Source organism: Bufo gargarizans, chromosome 1 (assembly GCF_014858855.1).
Source record: "Bufo gargarizans isolate SCDJY-AF-19 chromosome 1, ASM1485885v1, whole genome shotgun sequence".
Taxonomy (NCBI): domain Eukaryota; kingdom Metazoa; phylum Chordata; class Amphibia; order Anura; family Bufonidae; genus Bufo; species Bufo gargarizans.
The window spans coordinates 329896219-329917325 of record NC_058080.1 but is presented as its reverse complement, the minus strand read 5'-3'; the positions used below and the strand labels follow the sequence as shown (position 1 = coordinate 329917325).

The following is a 21107-nucleotide window of genomic DNA, read 5'->3' as shown; positions in this document are numbered from 1 at the left end:
GGTGTGCGATAATGGGCGAAATCTCGTTGCAGCTCTGGGAATAGCCGGTTTGACGCACATCCCTTGCCTAGCGCATGTGCTGAATTTGGTGGTGCAGAAGTTCATTCAGAACTACCCCGACATGTCAGAGCTGCTGCATAAAGTGCGGGCCGTCTGTTAGCGCTTCCGGCGTTCACATCCTGCCGCTGCTCGCTTGTCTGCGCTAAAGCGTAACTTCGGCCTTCCCGCTCACCGCCTCATATGCGACATGCCCACCTGGTGGAACTCCACCTTGCACATGCTGGACAGACTGTGCGAGCAGCAGCGGGCCATAGTGGAGTTTCAGCTGCAGCACGCACGGGTCAGTCGCACTGCGGAACAGTACAACTTCACCACCAATGACTGGGCCTCCATGCGAGACATAGAAACATAGAAACATAGAATGTGTCGGCAGATAAGAACCATTTGGCCCATCTAGTCTGCCCAATATATCTGAATCCTATGAATAGTCCCTGGCCCTATCTTATATTAAGGATAGCCTTATGCCTATCCCATGCATGCTTAAACTCCTTTACTGTATTTGCCGCTACCACTTCTGCAGGAAGGCTATTCCATGCATCCACTACTCTCTCAGTAAAGTAATACTTCCTTATATTACTTTTAAACCTTTGCCCCTCTAATTTAAAACTGTGTCCTCTTGTGGTAGTTTTTCTTCTTTTAAATATGCTCTCCTCCTTTACCGAGTTGATTCCCTTTATGTATTTAAAAGTTTCTATCATATCCCCTCGGTCTCTTCTTTCTTCCAAGCTATACATATTAAGGTCTTTTAACCTTTCCTGGTAAGTTTTATCCTGCAATCCATGGACCAGTTTAGTAGCTCTTCTCTGAACTCTCTCTAGAGTATCTATATCCTTCTGGAGATATGGCCTCCAGTACTGCGCACAATACTCCAAGTGAGGTCTCACCAGTGTTCTGTACAGCGGCATAAGCACTTCACTCTTTCTACTGCTTATACCTCTCCCTGTACATCCAAGCATTCTGCTGGCATTTCGTGCTGCTTTATTACATTGTCTTCCCACCTTTAAGTCTTCTGAAATAATTACTCCTAAATCCCTTTCCTCAGATACTGAGGTCAGGACTGTGTCAAATATTCTATATTCTGCCCTTGGGTTTTTACGCCCCAGGTGCATTATCTTGCACTTATCCACATTAAATTTCAGTTGCCAGAGTTCTGACCAGTCTTCTAGTTTTCCTAAATCCTTTTCCATTTGGCGTTTCCCTCCAGGAACATCAACCCTGTTACATATCTTTGTGTCATCAGCAAAAAGACAAACCTTACCATCGAGGCCTTTTGCAATATCACTTATGAAGATATTAAACAAAATTGGTCCCAGTACAGATCCCTGTGGAATCCCACTGGTAACATGACCTTGTTTTGAATGTTCTCCATTGACTACAACCCTCTGTTGTCTGTCACTCAGCCACTGCCTAATCCACTCAACAATATGGGAGTCCATGCTCAATGACTGCAGTTTATTGATAAGTCTTCTATGTGGGACAGTGTCAAAAGCCTTACTAAAATCTAGATATGCGATGTCTACTGCACCTCCACCGTCTATTATTTTAGTCACCCAGTCAAAAAAATCTATAAGATTTGTTTGACATGGTCTCCCTGAACTAAACCCATGCTGTTTTTCATCTTGCAATCCATGGGATTTTAGATGTTCCACAATCCTATCCTTTAATAGGGTTTCCATTAATTTGCCTACTATTGATGTCAGACTCACTGGTCTATAGTTGCTCGATTCCTCCTTACTACCTTTCTTGTGAATGGGCACGACATTTGCCAATTTCCAATCTTCCGGGACGACTCCTGTTACTAATGATTGGTTAAATAAATCTGTTAACGGTTTTGCCAGCTCACCACTAAGCTCTTTTAATAATTTTGGGTGTATCTCATCAGGCCCCTGTGACTTATTTGTCTTCACTTTAGACAGCAAACTTAGAACATCTTCCTCTGTAAAGACACATGCATCAAACGATTTAATAGTCATCCTTTCTAGTGGAGGTCCTTCTCCTTCTTTTTCTTTTGTAAAAACTGAACAGAAGTATTCATTAAGGCAGTCGGCTAGCCCTTTATTCTCTTCTACATACCTTCCGTCCTTTATTTTTAATTTAGTTATTCCTTGTTTTAATTTCCTTTTTTCATTTATATATCTGAAGAATGTCTTATCCCCTTTTTTCATAGACTGAGCTAGTTTTTCTTCTGCCTGAGCTTTAGAAGTTCTTATAACTTGCTTGGCCTCTTTCTGCCTAATCTTGTAGATTTCCTTATCTTCATTGCTCTGTTTTTTTTTATAATTACAAAATGCTAGCTTTTTATTTTTAATGATTTGGGCCACTTCTGCCGAGTACCACAGTGGTCTCTTCCTTTTTTTGCTTTTACTGACAAGTCTAATTGAATTTTCTGTTGCCTTCAATAATGCACCTTTTAAGTAGTCCCATTTCTCCTGGACTCCATGTAATCCGTTCCAGTCTGATAAGGACTCATTTATGACTAATTTCATTTTTGAAAAGTCTGTTTTTCTAAAATCTAAAACTTTTGTTTTTGTGTGGTGGGACTCTTTCACAGTTCTTATATTAAACCACACTGACTGGTGATCACTAGATCCCAAGGTTTCGCCTACAATGACATCATATACCGAATCCCCATTTGTGAATATCAAATCCAAAATGGCCTCCCTCCGGGTTGGCTCCTCAACCATTTGTTGTAGGGATAACCCCAGTAGGGAATTTAGAATATCTGTACTCCTGGAGACCTGTGTGCCCTGTTGCGCTGTTTCGAGTACTCCACTAACATGGCCAGTGGCGATGACGCCGTTATCAGCGTTACAATACCACTTCTATGTCTACTTGAGAAAACACTTAGGGCGATGATGGAAGAGGAGGTGGCCCAGGAGGAGGAGGAGGAAGAGGGGTCATTTTTAGCACTTTCAGGCCAGTCTCTTAGAAGTGACTCAGAGGAAGGTTTTTTGCAACAGCAGAGGCCAGGTACAAATGTGGCCAGCCAGGGCCCACTACTGGAGAACGAGGAGGATGAGGAGGAGGTGGAGGAGGATGAGGATGAAGCATGGTCACAGCGGGGTGGCACCCAACGCAGCTCGGGCCCATCACTGGTGCGTGGCTGGGGGGAAACGCAGGACGATGACGATACGCCTCCCACAGAGGACAGCTTGTCCTTACCTCTGGGCAGCCTGGCACACATGAGCGACTACATGCTGCAGTGCCTGCACAACGACAGCAGAGTTGCCCACATTTTAACGTGTGCGGACTACTGGGTTGCCACCCTGCTGGATCCCCAGTACAAAGACAATGTGCCCACCTTACTTCCTGCACTGGAGCATGATAGGAAGATGCGCGACTACAAGCGCACGTTGGTAGACGCGCTACTGAGAGCATTCCCAAATGTCACAGGGGAACAAGTGGAAGCCCAAGGCCAAGGCAGAGGAGGAGCAAGAGGTCGCCAAGGCAGCTGTGTCACGGCCAGCTCCTCTGAGGGCAGGGTTAGCATGGCAGAGATGTGGAAAAGTTTTGTCAACACGCCACAGCGAACTGCACCACCACCTGATACGCAGCGTGTTAGCAGGAGGCAACATTTCACTAACATGGTGGAACAGTACGTGTGCACACCCCTCCACGTACTGACTGATGATTCGGCCCCATTCAACTTCTGGGTCTCTAAATTGTCCACGTGGCCAGAGCTAGCCTTTTATGCCTTGGAGGTGCTGGCCTGCCCGGCGGCCAGCGTTTTGTCTGAACGTGTATTAAGCACGGCAGGGAGCGTCATTACAAACAAACGCAGCCGCCTGTCTACAGCCAATGTGGACAAGCTGACGTTCATAAAAATGAACCAGGCATGGATCCCACAGGAGCTGTCCATCCCTTGTCCAGATTAGACATTAACTACCTCCCCTTAACCATGTATTATTGTACTCCAGGGCACTTCCTCCTTCAATCCTATTTTTATTTTCATTTTTCATTATATTGCGGGGCAACCCAAAGTTGAATGAACCTCTCCTCTGTCTGGGTGCCGGGGCCTAACTATATGATAATGGACTGTTCCAATGTTGGGTGACGTTAAGCATGATTCTCTGCTATGACATTAAGACTGATTCTCTGCTGACATGAAGCCAGATTCTCTGTTACGGGACCTCTCTCCTCTGCCTGAGTGCCGGGGCCTAAATATATGACAATGGACTGTTACAGTGGTGGGTGATGTGAAGCCAGATTCTCTGCTATGGGACCTCTCTCCAATTGATATTGGTTCATTTTTATTTATTTTATTTTTATTTTTATTCATTTCCCTATCCACATTTGTTTGCAGGGGATTTACCTACATGTTGCTGCCTTTTGCAGCCCTCTAGCCCTTTCCTGGGCTGTTTTACAGCCTTTTTAGTGCCGAAAAGTTTGGGTCCCCATTGACTTCAATGGGGTTCGGGTTTGGGACGAAGTTCGGGTCGGGTTCGGATCCCGAACCCGAACATTTATGGGAAGTTCGGCCGAACTTCTCGAACCCGAACATCCAGGTGTTCGCTCAACTCTAGTTGTACAAGCAATGGTAGATAGCTGAACTCACTAATATCTCCAGATATAGGCACTAGTTGCATGTGATAATCCAGTGAGGAGAATACAATGGTGAAGCTTTGATAATTTATTGATTTGCTTTGCTTGGAAACAAATGCAGGAATCAGGGTATTCTAGAGGATATTAGAGATATTAGAGTTCAAATAGAATTGCTCTCACCATCTTGAAGTCTGCAGCAAAGAGGAAGTACGAAGGACCTTCCAGAGGATGTGATGTCACAAAAGAGGGAGGAGAGCATTGCAATGGGAATTTACATAACACACTATAAATGAATTATAAGAATAACCACAGGGTGGCAGCGTTACACAACATAATAAATGAAAGGATAATGCAAACACAGCAATTAGTAAAATAGAAGAATAAAGCTGGAACAGCACACAGGTCATGTGATCAGCAAAACAGGCTGCGATAGGATGACCTGGATGATGTCGCCATCATGTGATCGGTGCAGGATTGGACCGGACTGAAGAGGAGAAGGAGTCTAATGGTTATGTCTGTACATGAGAAAAGGTAAGTGGAGGGAGAGGCAGAGCAATGCTGGGAGTTGTAGTTATTTAACTGGGATGTATGTTAGGGCTGAATGGAGGGATGTTATTGACATGGAACTGTGTGCTTCAGGTGGCTGGCGGAGGGAGTGATGTTATTTACATGGGACTGTATGTTGAAAGTGGATGGTGGGGGGGAATGATGCTTATGTACATGGGACTTAATGTTTAGGCTACATTCACACTTGCGTTTGGGGATCCGCTTGTGAGATACGTTTCAGGTCTCTCACAAGCAGCCCCAAATGCATCAGTTTAAGCCCAATGCATTCTGAATGGATGCGGATCCATTCAGAATGCATTCGTTCGGCTCCGTACTGCCCCCCGTTCCGTTTTGGAGGCAGACCCCAAAGTGCTGCAAGCAGTGTTTTTGTGTCCGCATGGCATTGGGGAGCCAAACGGATCCGTCCCGACTTACAATGTAATTCAATGGGGACGGATCATTTTGCATTGACACAAAAAGGTGCAATTGTAAACAGATCCGCCCCCCATTGACTTTCAATGTAATTTAGGACGGATCCATATTGGGACTTAGAAATTCAAATCTAATACAAACGAGTCGGTCCTGAACGGATGCATTTGTTTGTATTATCGGTGCAAATCCGTCCTGTTTACAAGTACAGGACAGATCCGCACGAACACAAGTGTGAAAGTAGCCTTAGGGGTGATGTTTACATGGGATTGTGCGTTGGAGGCGGCTGGGGAGGAGGTGATGTTATTTACATGGGACTGTATGGTGGAGGGAGGATTATAACTGCAGGGGGTACTGCAGATCCAGGGGACATTATATGTGGTCTTATTACTACTGGGGGCTCTATAGAAGGGTCTTATAGATCCGCCTTATTTCTACTAAGCGAACTATGGGGGCCTTATTACTACTGAGGGGTCTGTAGAGAGCTTTATTACCACTGGGGGAACAATAGGGGGGCTTATTTCTACTGGGGACTCTGTAAGGGTGTTATTAATATGGGAGGACTCTTCTAATAATGGGGACATTGTTGAGGAGCATTATCACGGTTGGGGCAGTGTTACTAATGGGGGCATTCTAGAAGGGAATTACTATTTGTGGGACTATGAGGAGCACTATTACTATGGGGGGCAGTAATGTTTCTTCAGGATAGTATTGGGGGGGCAGGGGCGTAACTAAAGGCTCATGGGCCCCGGTGCAAGAGTTCAGCTTGGGCCCCCCTTCCCTCAGTGCTTTGTGTGTCTTCTTATGCGGCACAAGTGTCTTCGGGCCCTTTCAGGCTCCTGGGCCCGGTAGCGACTGCTATCTCTGCACCCACTATAACTATGCCCCAGGGGGAGGGGGGCACAGCAAGCAGCAGGATAACACTGTGGGGACTCCAGTTGGGGGATAATGATAGAATGTGAGGAAGCTAAGATGTCTGTGTGTCACACTCTGTAGAGACAAGGCGGCTGAGAGAAGTTGTCCAGACCGAGTGGAGAAGATGATGAGAGAGAAGATCTACAGAGAAGATGATAACAGAGAGGAGATGTCACCTGGAGGCCCTGGATGTGACAGGTAAGTGCTGCTGTATAGCAAGTACAGCAAAGTGCGGGGGGCAACGTATTTATAGGGGCTTGTGCCCCAGATCTTTTGAGACCCTAGCAACGCCCCTGGTCCAGTGTCTTGACGGACAGCCAATTGGATCCTCCGGATCAGTGCTGATTAAATTTTTTTGGGGTCTTCCTCTTTACTTTTTTGTTCCATAACCCTCAGGATCATTTAAACAATTCCAAATGACTGTCTTACTACATCCCACCTCAGCAGTGATGGCGCGCTGTGAGAGACCCTGCTTATGCAGTTCAACAACCCGACCTTGTTCAAAAAGGGAGAGTTTTTTTGCCATGACAATGAATCGACATCTTTGCACAGATTTGGCCTTTTAAAGGCATGTGGTCCTAAAATTTGGATCAGCTGGAAAACAGCCTGTTTCAGTTTAATCATTTTTTTCAATTAGTTGAATGCTCAAAAAATGTTTTGTCTCACTCTCATTTCTTCTTGTTGCATGTTGAAGCTCTACTTGGAACCTTGTTAAGATCCAACAATGTAAAATATGATTTTTTGCCATTTTTTAAGTGGTCTTAAACTTTTGATCAGGACTGTATCAGTGTCACACATCGGCGTCACACAATTAAAATTTGCCTCCTATCTAGGGCTTAATAAAATGTAAAAAAATTTTAGAGGCTGAAAGGGGTTTTGAACATCGAAAGCCTGGACAAGGGGCAAAGGCATTACCACTAAGCTACCAGCTAGCCTAGTATGAGGTTGGGATGGTTGGGATTTTTGTTCATCTATGTGATGTAGCATACAAAACCACAGTAAAGCTAAAATCCTTTGTGACACTGACAAGTGAAGGAAGTCAGATATCAGCATTACACATCATTTAAATTTGACTCTTATCTAGGGCTTAATAAAATGTAAAAAAAATTTAGCGGCTTAAAGGGGTTTTGAACACAGAAACAATTGCTTTACCCCCGAGCTATCAGCTATGCGCTCATATAACACTGTAATGTGTTAGCTTACATCATTTTAGGCACAGAGCTATAAGCTCAGCAATAGACCAATAGACATACTTTGGTTGTGTGATTTAGTATAGAAATACATAGTATATCTATAACTCATTCTCACTTTGACCCTGACCTTTGAAGAACATAAGTCAAACTCAGGTGTCAAGGGTCAGGTGTCAGGGTCAAGTGTCAGAGTCAGGTGTCACATTGGCATTATTTTGATACTTGACTATGATATCTGACCATGTCTTAAAATGAACATTGTACGGACTAGCTATGCACGTTTCTGCGCTGCACACAAAGATACCCAATCCCTGCAGCCCGGAAATACGGATGTAGCAGGGTTAACACTCATGCTTTATGAGACATGTAATGTAAACTAAAGGCAACTAGATGTGTTAAGCAATTGCTTTTCAATGGCTTTTGTTTCAAGACAATGCAATGAGTTAAGAAATTTGAGTTAAGAGTGTGAGTGTTACCCCTGCTACATCTGTAGCTGATTATTAACGTGCTTTGTCTTACATTTATTCTGATTGAATCAAATTTTTTCTTTCAATTCGTTGAAGCGTCCGAATCAATTTTTTTTAAACTTTGCTCATCACTATCTATGTATAACAGATTGTCTTAATGACACAGCAGGTTAACTAGATAAATGCACCTATATATCAGACTTCTAATTCACAATGAGTTTGACACACAGTAAGTCTGTGTATAACAGAACGGAAAAAGGGATATATTTATTGAAATGCCTGTCTTAATACCCCTTTAGCCAGCGGTGGATGCGTCAAATTTATGTAGAGGTGCCGGCCTTTACATAATTTCGGTGTATCCACAGCCTGTCTAAATCTATGCCAGCATCTTTGCTGGTGTAGATTTAGACCATTTTCTATGCCTAAAACAGGCAAAGAAAATGATAAATGAGACTAGCTTGCCAACCCACCTCCTTCCCCGTCCACACCACACACCCATTTTTAGACCTGGTGTGAGCAAGGAAAAGTCTCAGATTGCGACCTAAAGGTTATTTGCAAAAATATCTGTTAGTAAATGACCCCCTAAATCTTAAAGGGGTTGTCCAGTTTAAGAGCTGCATCTCATGCTCCGATGCGCTCCCTTGCCCTGTGCTAGATCGTGCAGGGAAATTGCTCTTTTGTTTATCATAACACACTGCCGGGCGGAAGCTTCCGCCCAGCAGTGTGATCGGTGATGTCGCCAGCTCTGATGGGCGGGCTTTAGCGCTGCCCTAGCCATTTTACTGGCTAGGGCAGGGCTAAAGCTCACCCATCAGTGCCAGTGACGTCACTGGGCTTCCTGGCAGCCCCATGAAGAGCTCCGGTACGTCACCGGAACTCCTAAAAATGCCTTTGCTCTATGAGAATTAGCAAAGGAGAGCATCGGAGCTTGCTCAAGTCAGGGGGGCTGCCTGGGTGAAAATGGAGGTATATTCGGGTTCAGCTCTCAACCCGGACAACCCCTTTATTGGCGTAGCAGGTGAACTAGATAAACACATCTGTATATAGACAGCCTCTTGACAATGAGTCAGAAGCACAGTAAGTCTAAGTATAACAGAACAGATTAAGTCTTAATGGCTTTCTGTAAATTTAATTTTTCTGGATGTTAGATGGTTTATAATTTTAGAAGCAAGAAAAGTTCCCCAAATTTTTAGGATAAATTTATTTCTAAAGTGACTTTGAGGGGCTTATATAATAGAAACCACTCATTATTGACCCCATTTTAGAAACCACATCCCTCAAATTATTAAAAACTGGTTTTAAAATTGTTTTATAATCTTTAGGTGTTACACAGTAATTAAAGTAAAATGGAGGTGAAATATAAACTTTTTTGCAGATTTTCTATTTGTTCCTGTAACACAGCAATGGTTAAAGGGGTTGTCCCATAAAAAATATTCTACAGTTTTCAAACCAACACCTGGATCTGAATACTTTCATAATTGCATGCAATTAAAAATTTAGCATAGCCACTGAGTTACTCAATAAAATGTATCTGTATAGAGCCACCTGCAGTTTATTTTTTTTCTTATTTCTTTGTCTTGTTCACTGAGATGGCCGCACATGCTCAGTTTCATCCTTCATCTGCCTCCTGAGCTGTGATAGGGAGAGCATGGACACGCCCCCCTTAGCTGCAACAGAAGAGACACTCCCCTTGAGCTGTCAGTTTGATATAAATCTAGCGGAGCAATAAATGGTGAGATCTCTGGATCCATATGAGGTACAGGGCTGTTTCTAGCTTTGATAGAAAGAGGTTGTCAGGTACTATATGATGTCTGTCTATATTTTTTACATTAGTCATGGGATAACCCCTTTAACAGCTATACAAACCTCAATGCTGACTACTCTAATTCTGGTGTTTACACTCCAATGGCAGGGTTCAGAAGGGAAGGTGCAGTATATGGCTTTTGGAGGACAGAGTTTGCTGGAATGGTTATTGGGCACTATGCATCATTAAAAGATGCCCTAACATAGTTGGGCACTATGTCACCTCTACAGTGGAAATCCCCAAAAAGGCATTTCATATAATTTAGAAACTTTTGGCTGTGAAAATGAAAATTTTTATTTTATCCAATAAAATGTTGCTTTAGTCCAGATTTTTCATTTTCAGAAGGGGTGAAAGGGAAAAACGCATCCCAAAATTTGTTACAAAATATATTGTTACTGAATATGACAATGCCCCATATATGGTCATAAACTGCTCTATGGGTACACACAATATCCGATATATACCTCAACCAGGGGATGGTTACTTATACAAGTAATTGGCTTAAGCCTATGGCATGCCACTGTAACATATAACCTACATAGAAAAATGCCAGACCGCTTATAATGAATCGATACTTTATTACAAAAATCACAAATAAGTTGACAAACATGATTAAAAGACAATGGTGCAGGAGATAAAAAACGACATCACTGGAGGAAACATACAGTGGATATAAGTCCATGTACAGTCTATTATGGTATTCCAAGAATCAATAAAGTGCAAATGAAAATAGTTCATTAAAGTCAGAGGACATCGGACAGTTACCCATACTGTGTCTCCTCCAAGATGGCGCCAACCCCAACACGCGTTTCGGCGTACCTTCGCCTGATGAAGGTACGCCGAAACGCGCGTTGGGGTTGGCACCATCCTGGAGGAGACACACTATGAACTATTTGCATTTGCACTTTATTGATTCTTGTAATACCATGATAGACTGTACATGGACTTAAATCCACTGTTTGTTTCCTTCAGTGATGTCGTTTTTTATCTCCTGCCCCATTGTCTTTTAATCATGTTTGTCAACTTATTTTTGATTTTTGTAATAAAGTATTGATTCATTTTAAGTGGTCTGGCATTTTTCTATGTAGGATATATGTATGGGTACACAGCAGGGCTCAGAAGGGTAGGAGTACCAGTTGGCTTTTGGACGGCAGATTTTTCTGGAATTATTTTTGGGAGATATGTCACCTCTACGGTGGAAACCCTCAAAAAGTAACCCCATTTTGGAAATGACACTCAACAAATTCATCAAGGTGCATAGTGAGCACTTTGCCTGACAGGCATTTCATAGAATTTAGAAACTGTTACCTGTGAAAATAAATAAATTGTTGCTTTAGCCCAGATTTTTTACTTTCAGAAAGGGTGACGGTGAAAATAAACCCGAAATGTCTTACACATATTTTATTGAAGATAGCAACAACCCATATGTGGTCATAAACTGAGTATAGTGATTGGCTTGACCATCAGGTGTTTCATAGAATTATTTAACGTTGAGACATTAAAGGATTTTGTATTTGATATTGTATAATAGAAGTCTATGGCCCGCATAATGGACCCGTCTGGTTTCCGTTATGCAGGAGAGGACTCCAGCATAACAAAAAACGGACAGGTCCGTTATGCAGGCCATAGACTTCTATTATGACCAAATAAATAATGAAATGCCTCTAAAGGCATTACTTTATGCATTCTATGATGGAATTGTGTTATGGACCGTGGTAACGGAATCCATAACGCAATTCAGCATATACCCCAACCTGAACTTCAAAATATGAAGTTTGCTCATCCCTAGTCAACATGTTAAAGGGTTTCTACCACTTGAATATCACATATTTGGTGTTCAGACACTAGCGATTCGCTAGTGTCTGTTCTTGCCTACAAGCTAATTATCACATTAATCCGGGCTGCCGATACCTCAAAAAAAGCACTTATATCTTTATGCAAATGAGCCTCTAGGTGCTATGCAGGCGTTTTTCTAAGCACCTAGAGGCTCCGTCTACCTTGCATTTTGCCGCCCTGCGCCTCGCTCCAGCACGCCCATCTCTCACTGTAATCGATCCTCCCCCTGCTTCAGCCTTCCGAAATCCCGCGCCTGCGCCGTCCGTCGCGGCATTCGGAGGCATTCGGCGCAGGCGCAGTCAATGTCTGACCGCTCCCTGCTCAGACATTTCAACTGCGCCTGCGCCGATGACGTCACAGAGCTCCGTGGGACAGACGAAGCCCAGCAGCAAGCGGTCAGACATTGACTGCGCCTGCGCCGAATGCCTCCGAATGCCGTGACGGACGGCGCAGGCGCGGGATTTCGGAAGGCTGAAGCAGGGGGAGGATCGATTACAGTGAGAGATGGGCGTGCTGGAGCGAGGCGCAGGGCGGCAAAATGCAAGGTAGACGGAGCCTCTAGGTGCTTAGAAAAACGCCTGCATAGCACCTAGAGGCTCATTTGCATAAAGATATAAGTGCTTTTTTTGAGGTATCGGCAGCCCGGATTAATGTGATAATTAGCTTGTAGGCAAGAACAGACACTAGCGAATCGCTAGTGTCTGAACACCAAATATGTGATATTCAAGTGGTAGAAACCCTTTAATATACAGTAAAAATCCTAAAATCATTTTCCAGTGATAAAAAAATTTCACTCACTCAGGAGGACAAGGTTCAGTGTTACATAGACGCTGCTTTTCCTGTAGTTTGTCTTGTGTGTCACACATGTCATCAGACACTGCAGATCCATCTGACAGTCTTTTGCAAACAACATACTGCATTTGCACCCCTGTTGAGATAATTTGTTGAAAATAATAATTAAACTAGTACATATTATTTTTTAATATGTTTAAATAGTTCTTTAGCATACCTCCAGCACATACTGCAGAGCATTTAGTCCATGGTAAGAGATGCCAGCTGTACCCGGTCTGTGTATGTCTATTGATGGGAGCATTAAACCTGTAGCGAATACCAAATACCTCCTCTCTCATCATAACCTGTAAGAAATATGGTTATATTCACACACAGATTTATTGCAGATATGTCTGCAACTATAAATACATCCTATATATTTGAATAGGGGATGCTTCTGCAGCATGTACATGAATTTGTGCAAACCCATTCAGATGTAAATAACAGTTACAGAAATGTATGCAACAAATCTGCCAAATGTGAACAAAGAGGTAAGACTCATACTTATGCAGCAGGCTTTACATCAAGAAATTAGACATGTCCCACAAATGATGCGTATCACCGGAGAGAGAGAGAGAGAGATTAACTTCTTTCTTACCATAAGAACTAGTGTTGCATTAATGGGTCCTAAAGCTTCAAGAGACTCTGGCTCATTCTGAGGTCTTCTATAGTGGAATATGGTCCCAGCAGCATCAAATTTCTTTGTGGTATCTGGTGGAGGTTTGCCATTAATGAAGTATTCATCCCCATCCTCTGCTTTCAGGACTGAATAAAACATGAGGTGTATTATAATGAGGAAGATTAAGTGGAAAATTCTTAGGGCTCATGTACACAACCGTATTTCTTGAAGTTTCCGTTCCGTTTTTATTTGCAGCCTGTATGTGGAACTATTCACTTCAATGGGTCTGCAAAAACGGAAATGACAGTGTGCATTCCATTTCCGTATGTCTGCAAGTCCAAGGACAGTCATTGTTACAATGGATCTTCCAAAAAAATGGATGCAAAACATACATAACACACGGATGTCATAATTTATTTTGTGGATCAGTGTTTTGTGGACCACAAAATACATGTGGTTGTGTGCAAGAGCCCTTACAAAAAATTGCATTCAGCAACCATCAGACAGTAATTTCCTGTTTGGTGGAATGCAGATCTTATCTCTCAATTACTAATAGTTCAAAAACACTTTTTGAGCCCTTTCAAGATGCAGTCTAATGGGACCATTTACGGTTGTATACAATCTGGTGGGAAGCCAAAAATAAATTCCAAATTGGGTAAAACCATAAAAAAAACTAAAAATAAACTAGACATTCCACCACGGTTTTATGCGGTTTCTTTTTACACCATTTCCTATGCGGTAAAACAGAGTCAGTCAGTACGATTACAATGATACCACATATGTATAATTTTTCTTCCATTTTAATACTGAAAACAATTTAAAAAACTTTGGGAAAGTTTTTTTCTTTGCATTGCCATATTCTCACTGTATGAGGACTAATTTTTTGTGGAGCGATCTGCATTTCTCATTGATACCATGCTGGGGTTTGTTTTACTCTTTGATCACTTTTCAATAAAAATTTTGTGGAAGGTGAAGCCATTTTGCCTTTTTTTTTATTAGTCGTATGGGATAAATATTTTTTTATATTTTAATAGTAGAAGCATATTTGCACATGACAATGCCCATGATGGTAAATGTTTATAATTATTTATGTATTTTAATTTTGGGGAAAGGTGGGAGATTAATTTATTTTTATATTTTTAAAAACTTTTTTTTTTTTTTACACTTTTTAATAGTTCCCCTTGGGAACTATAACAAGCAATCATTAGATTGGTTTTCTCATATTGTTTCTTATATAGTTTATGAGAATTACACTATGTTTCTACAGAGCCCTGCCACAGACAGGGTGTCATGAGAAGGGGGTGGGGAAGGTGCAAAATTTACTCCACCCACAGCTCTGTCCCTGCCTACTTGCACTTACCCGTCCTAGGTAATGGAGTGCAACTGGACGCCAATCCCTAACCTGAGTAAGTGTCGGAGAGACAAACAAAACATACAAACACAGAGAGGTCAAACTAGCAAGGTCAAAACCAGGAGGTCAAGGTGGTACCAGGGAACAAGCAGAAGCAGCGCCAATGTACAAACCATGAGTACACACCAGGGGAAGCAAGTAAGACACAGGGAGCAGGCAAGGATAAGTCAAAGACAAGCAGAAGTCAAATACAAGGAGATACCAGACAATAGGAGCAAGCGAGGGACGAAGTAAAAAAACAAGCCGAAATACAAATACCAAGTAGCAATGACAAAGAGGGATATACACAAGGTATAGGACCTTAATCACAGGCAACCTATGGCCAGCAGGCTGCCTGTTAAATAGGGGAGAGAAGGAGTCATGTGACGTGGCCTGCATAGTGCTGAGCGCCGAGTGCCCAGTTTGGCACTTAGACTCCTCACCATAAACATGGGAGCACAGGAAGCCGGCCCCCATTGCCCTGGAGGCGAGGATGCAGCGCAGGTCCTCGCTCCGAACTTATCGCAGGGCGCCGGCAGCACAGAAGAGAACGAGCGGAACTAATGTGCGGCAGCCCTGTACAACTCCTGAGTACAGAGGTTGCTACACACTCTGGCTCCCCTGATCCTCGCTGGGGGAGCAGGTACACAGTTTAGAGTGAATGCTCCCGGTCTCTAACCACTTAAGTACCGGGTCCATTTTTGGTTTTACATTTTTATTTTTTCCTCCCCACGTTCCAGTAGCCATAACTAAAATTTAGTTCATATAGCCATATTTGTTGCAGGATAAGTTGTATTTTGAAGGGAACCACCTCTCTCTGCTTTGCCTCACAGGTGCTGCAATCAGCGTTGATTGCAGCACCTGAGAGGTTAAATAACAGGGGTTCAGCGATATTGCCATTCCCCATAATTGCGGCCGCGTGCCTGCTGTATAATACAGCCTGCACCTGCCGCGTATGGAGCAGGCTCACTGCAGCAGCCTGCTCCATACATTACCTCAACCACCGAGTTGACCACCGGTACGTCATGGTAGTTGAAGGGGTTAACCTCCCAGATGCCATGGTCATATTTGACCACAGAATCTGAGGGATTAGATGTATGCAATCGACATTATTGTTGATCGCATGCATTAGTCCCAGGTACCTGCTGCTTAAAGTAGCAGGCACCTGCAGCGATGGTGCCTGCTCCGTTCGTGGGCGCCAGTAAGATAAGAATTGAGCTGTAATGAGTGTCCGAGTACAGATATAAGGAGCCCATCATCTGAGCTGCCTAACTGGGCAGAGCATGCTACTAGAGAATCTCAAGACAGTACAGAGAAAGGGGCATCTATTCTTATGACTGTGTTGTGCCATTCCTTCATTATTTCATTAATAGAAGTTATGAATAAATTGCTAACAATCTGCAGTAAAGGTACTGAGGGGTGTTTACCAGTTGGGAGTGTGTACCCTGCACAGTCTCACTCTAACCAGTCAATGCTGCAGAGCATGAATATGTTTGAATAGGGAGAAGAGTAAAAGCTACTGCCTGACTATTCTGGAATGAGCTTATGTACTAAAAACTAAACAATTGTGCATTTGAAATCAAACATGACCGACTCTTAGCTCTCCCAACATCAGCCATAAAGGGAGAGTTGAAAGGTTACCATACACATTAAATAGTCAGCATCATTACAGCAGGGGCAGAATGATTGTAAACAGTGTTAAGCGAATCAAAGTAAACAAAGTGGATTTCTATCAGAATTCCAGGAAATATTTGATTAGTCACAAAGCTGAATTTCCTCGCTTTTCGTGGTAATGAATAAATTTTTCCTGAAATGACAGTAAAAAATGTAAAAATACATACTCACTTCATCCATTTGCTCGTGAAGAGGCCATCGTGGCCATCTTGATTGAAGAAAACAAGTCAAATCTCTTGTGCGCTGACATGTGAAGTCACCACTCTGGCACTCCCAGCGTGCGTACGATTTGGCAAGCAAATGGATGAGGTGAGTATGTATCTTTTTGCTTTTGACCCCTGATTAACCTCTAAAAGGTCTGAATGTGACTGTCAGATGCTGCAATCAGCCTTGAATGAGGGGTTCAATGAAGGGGCACCGTTCCAAATCATTGCACCCGTTAAATACAGTATAATGGAATGCAATTCATGACAAAGTCATAACAAATTGAATTTCTTTGTGAACTTCAGCAAAGCAGTGTTAGCCCAGCTGTCCGTACCTGAGCTGCTGGCCCTACTTGCTGACACAGGTGCTGGGCTCCCTCATTTCCTTCTGCCGTGCACCGTGCTGACAAATGCGGGAAGCAGGTAGCGTTGTAACTGTTGTATCTATTCCAGAGCTTACTTCCTCCTGTACAGTGGTTATGGCGTGCATGGGCGTGTCTCTCCTCCCTTGTGAGGCAGCACGCACATGCCCTCTATCTCCCCAGCCCATGGCTGGGTTGCAGGAAGTATTTAAAGGCACTTCCTGCCCCAAGAAGGCGCCTGAGCAATTTTGGTCACTAGCTTGTCTAGTTCCTGGTGTGAAGGTGTTTTGTAGTTCTACTTTTCTGTGTATCGCACCCTGCTTCTTAATTCAACAGACTTTGCTTGTTTGCCTCCTGCCTATGACCTTGGACTTTATTTATGGACTTTTCTTGATAGCTGCCTGCCTTGACTTCGGACTACATGACTACGTCATTCCCCTCAGTGATTTGCACCGGTATCTCTGACCCCCTGCTCAGCTGCCACTGGCTCGGGGACTGCTCTGGAGTGGTACCTTGTGTATACCCTACAGTCCAGGCCTATCCTCACCATAAGAGGCTCTAGTGAAGACCAGGTAGTCACTTGCTCACACCCCTCCAGGGTATAGCCGGTCAGTGGCACAGTGGGTCCAAGCCAGCTGGCATAACAAGCAGGTGAATTCAATTTTTTTATAACTTCACTCTAATTATTAAGTACAGATATTAAATCATCAGGTAATTTCTCAACACATTTTTTAAAACTGACGTGTCATTTTATGAGGTGTAGGAAGGCGCAAAGGTCTGTTATTGACGGAAGGTATGTGTGTCACGAGGGTGTCAAGAACCACGCCTGACTCCGTTATACCCGGGGTCAGGAAGTCGCAGCGGTTGGCTGCGCGCTCTATGTAGTAAGATAGGGCTGTTTCCTTATGGTAGCTTTCTGGGTTTGCTTTGCAACCCCTTTTGGCTCACTCAGGGATCCGTAGCTCCTTCTCCTTATATTCCCCTCTCACACTTCTCTGGTTGCCAGATATAGAGCTTCCTGCCTGGACTTCTATACTGACCCACTGGAGCTGTGTTGCTGCGTTCTCTGGTTGTTGGTCCAGAACATTTCCCTCCGGATCCCTGTTGGACCTTTGTGGTCTGCTGTGGTCGCCCACCTGGGTTTATGTGTTTGTCTGTATTGTCTGTCTTCTCCCTGGTGTTTTTCCTCTTAGTGTCAGTGGTGCGGACTAGCGATCCCACCGGCCCGTTCACTATCTAGGGCTCATTTTAGGGAAAGTCAGGGTTTAGGCACGTGATCGCCGCACGGGTGAGGAACCCGTCTAGGGACGTCAGGGCAGTCAGGTGCCAGCCGCAAGGTGAGTAAGGGGTCACCACCTTTCCCTCTCCCTTGGGCAGGGCTTTCCCTTTTCCCTCCCTGTGCGTGACGCCGGTCATTACAATGTGTCACCGAGATTCCTGGCCTCGGTGAGGTAAGAGCCGGTAATTTCATGTGTCAGTGGCAGCTAGTGCTGGCTAAAATGGTTTTGCTATTTAGTATGGCTGTAAAGCCGATCCGGGCCGGCTCTTACTGGGAGCAGCCAAAGTGCAGGGTGGGTGGCTGGTCCCCACATTCCAGGACGGGTCTTGGTTGGGGCTAGAAAACACAGCCAGCACTGTCAGGTGGTAGGAATTTACTCCTCTCTGACAGTGAAGCTCTGTTAGTCTCTGTGTTGGGACCTGGGAGTTTGGGCCTGGGTAAAGATCTGCTACCTTGTTGGCGTGAGAGCAGATGGTTTCTGCTATGTCCAAGGACTTCTGCATTGCTGCATGGTGTGAAAAAACACCAGACTCAAAGTGACTGTTTTCCTTGAAAATGACTTTTTGTTTTACTTATCCTTGTAGGAATAGACACCGAACTGTTTAAGTTAAAGACGTTGTCGTTGCCTCTATACTGCATCGGCAAGCCGGTCTACCAGAGCAAATCCCCAAAATAGGTAATACTAGAGAAGAGTCTATCAGTTTGTAACATCCCCAAATTTTGGTCTGCGACAAAACCAGAAGCTAAGCTTTTCAGGTTTCTTTTAGATGAATCCAGTAAAACGGCACACAGCTCCATTTTACTGCACATTTTACTACAGGAAAAAGCATTAGAGATAAAGAAGGATGCTCACATGATCTTAAAGAGGTGTGTGTGTGGGGGGGGGGGGGGGGGGGTTGGCTTGCCATCATTGGCTCACAGGCTGACAGCCTGGATGAGCCAATTAGTACTGCACCTGGCAAGGAGGTGCCCTTGCAGAAGGAGCGGAACATCATTCTGCGGTGGGATGTGAATAAAGATTGATAGGTCTATACAGTGTCTGACAGAAAACAATATTGGGGACCGTGTACAATCACAATTAAACTTCTATTCTAGAGTGAGGGACATAGAAGTGAAAGGCTAGAAAGAAATTGTATAGAATAGGGAAAGGCAGAGAAAGCTGTCAGCCAGGGAGTGAAAAGTGAGTAGCTGAGGCTGGGTGTGCCTGGCAATGCATCCCCAAGTGGTCTATAACCTGTCAATAGACACCTGTGGCTGAGTTGCTTAATCAGTTGGCTGCGCCAAAAAAATGGCCCGAGTCAAAGGAGGATTCAGCCAATTTGCAGAATTACAAGCAGTGGCAATGGTCATCTTAGACAACCAAGAAGACAATTTGGGAAGACAATTTGGTGATCTACACTGACAGTTGCAGAGCCAACAAGTGAAAGATTCATGGAAAGCCTATTTGGGGAGGAGAAGAACTGTTGGAGAAGCTGTGGAACAAAGGTCAAGAAATCAACACTGTAATTGGTCATGTTGATGCACATTCACCTGTGACTTACCTATAAGTAACCATCAGCTACCATTAGTACAACCAGTTACATTCAGTCTCTTACCAAGATGATGAAACAAATGTGACAAAAAGTTGGAAGTAGAATGGAAAGGGCTAGAGGGCTGCAAAGGCCAACAAAATGTGGTTAAGAGCATGACAAGTGTTCTGCAAACAAATGTGGATAGAGAAATGACTTTAAATAACATAAAATATGTAAAAATAAAAAAATAATAATCATGATCTAGGAGGACAAGGTCCATATGGAGTAGGAGGTTGAGGAGGTGGTGGATGTGGTGGTGTAGGTGGAAGCGGAGGTAGCCTACACTGCTTTTTGGTTTTACATTTTATTTTGTAAATTAGGGTACACCCCAAAACATTGGGAAATATAACCTGTGATAACCCCCTGCAGTCATGCTAAACACACGTTCAGACAATACACTGGCTGCAGGGCAGGCAAGCACCTCCAAGGGGTAAAGGGCAAGCTCAGGCCATGTGCCCAATTTGGAGACCCAGAAGTTGCAGGGGCTGACCCCTGTTAGTCAGTTCGTGCACACTTACTGCCCCACCATGTCACACGTCTCCGTGATGTTCACGATCCAATTTAATATCTGCTCTATCAACTTTCGAAGTTCTTTTCTGCGCTTACCATGGTGATCACGGGCGGCGGGGAATCGGGGTTCCACACCAGAGAGGGAGCGTGAGAAAGAGAGACCACATCCAGGGAGGATTCATTTTTTCAAATTTAAAATTATAGAGTTGAATTATGGGAGAAATTATTAAAGCATAAAAGTGTGACAACTTTTTTTTATATATCTTTTTATTTAAGTTTCATAAGAACATATACATTTGTACACGAAACACATCAACTTTAACAGTAGAAAAAAATCCAGATTAACCATTATTAATTGAAATTACGGGTTTTTTCCCTTACCAATCCCCTTTATTTAATACCCAACCACCACCCTTAGGGGAGGGGGGGCGAAAAAAAAAAAAAAAAAAGAAAATGAAAATTTTACCACGTGTCCAGCCCTGTAATAACCAATTTTTCCATATTTCGTCAAGATTTTGTGATTTTTATACTATGGCCCTCCATCACCCGTTCTTCTTTAATCAGATTATCGATTGCTTTTCTTCACTGACCCGCTGTCGGGGGGTCTTCCTTTTCCCATTTCCTAAGTATGCTTGAAATAATACTTTACTCAGGACAAATCTTATCTTTTTATTTAACTTCAGATGTTCGGTTGCCCCTAATATGCAGGTTACTGGATCTTCAGATATTTGAACTTTCAAGAATAGAAATACAGTCTCTGCTATTTCTGTCCAATATCTGAACAGTCTGGGGCATCTCCAGAAACAGTGTATTAAGTCTGCTCTCTCTCCCCTACATTTCGGGCACTTATCTCAAGCTCTCACACCCATTCTGTTCAAC

General features: G+C 43.5%; 1 protein-coding gene across 1 annotated transcript in view; it reads right to left on the bottom strand.

The window, feature by feature from the left end:
• The window catches only part of LOC122927119 (A disintegrin and metalloproteinase with thrombospondin motifs 6-like), a 419427-nt gene that overhangs the window by 176635 nt on the left and 221685 nt on the right, over nt 1–21107 (bottom strand). Inside the window, exons 4-6 of the mRNA XM_044278704.1 lie at nt 13219–13385; nt 12799–12925; nt 12588–12717 (exon numbers count right to left, since the gene is read on the bottom strand). Coding sequence (XP_044134639.1) covers nt 12588–12717; nt 12799–12925; nt 13219–13385 — 424 coding nt within the window. The remainder of the gene's footprint in view (nt 1–12587; nt 12718–12798; nt 12926–13218; nt 13386–21107) is intronic.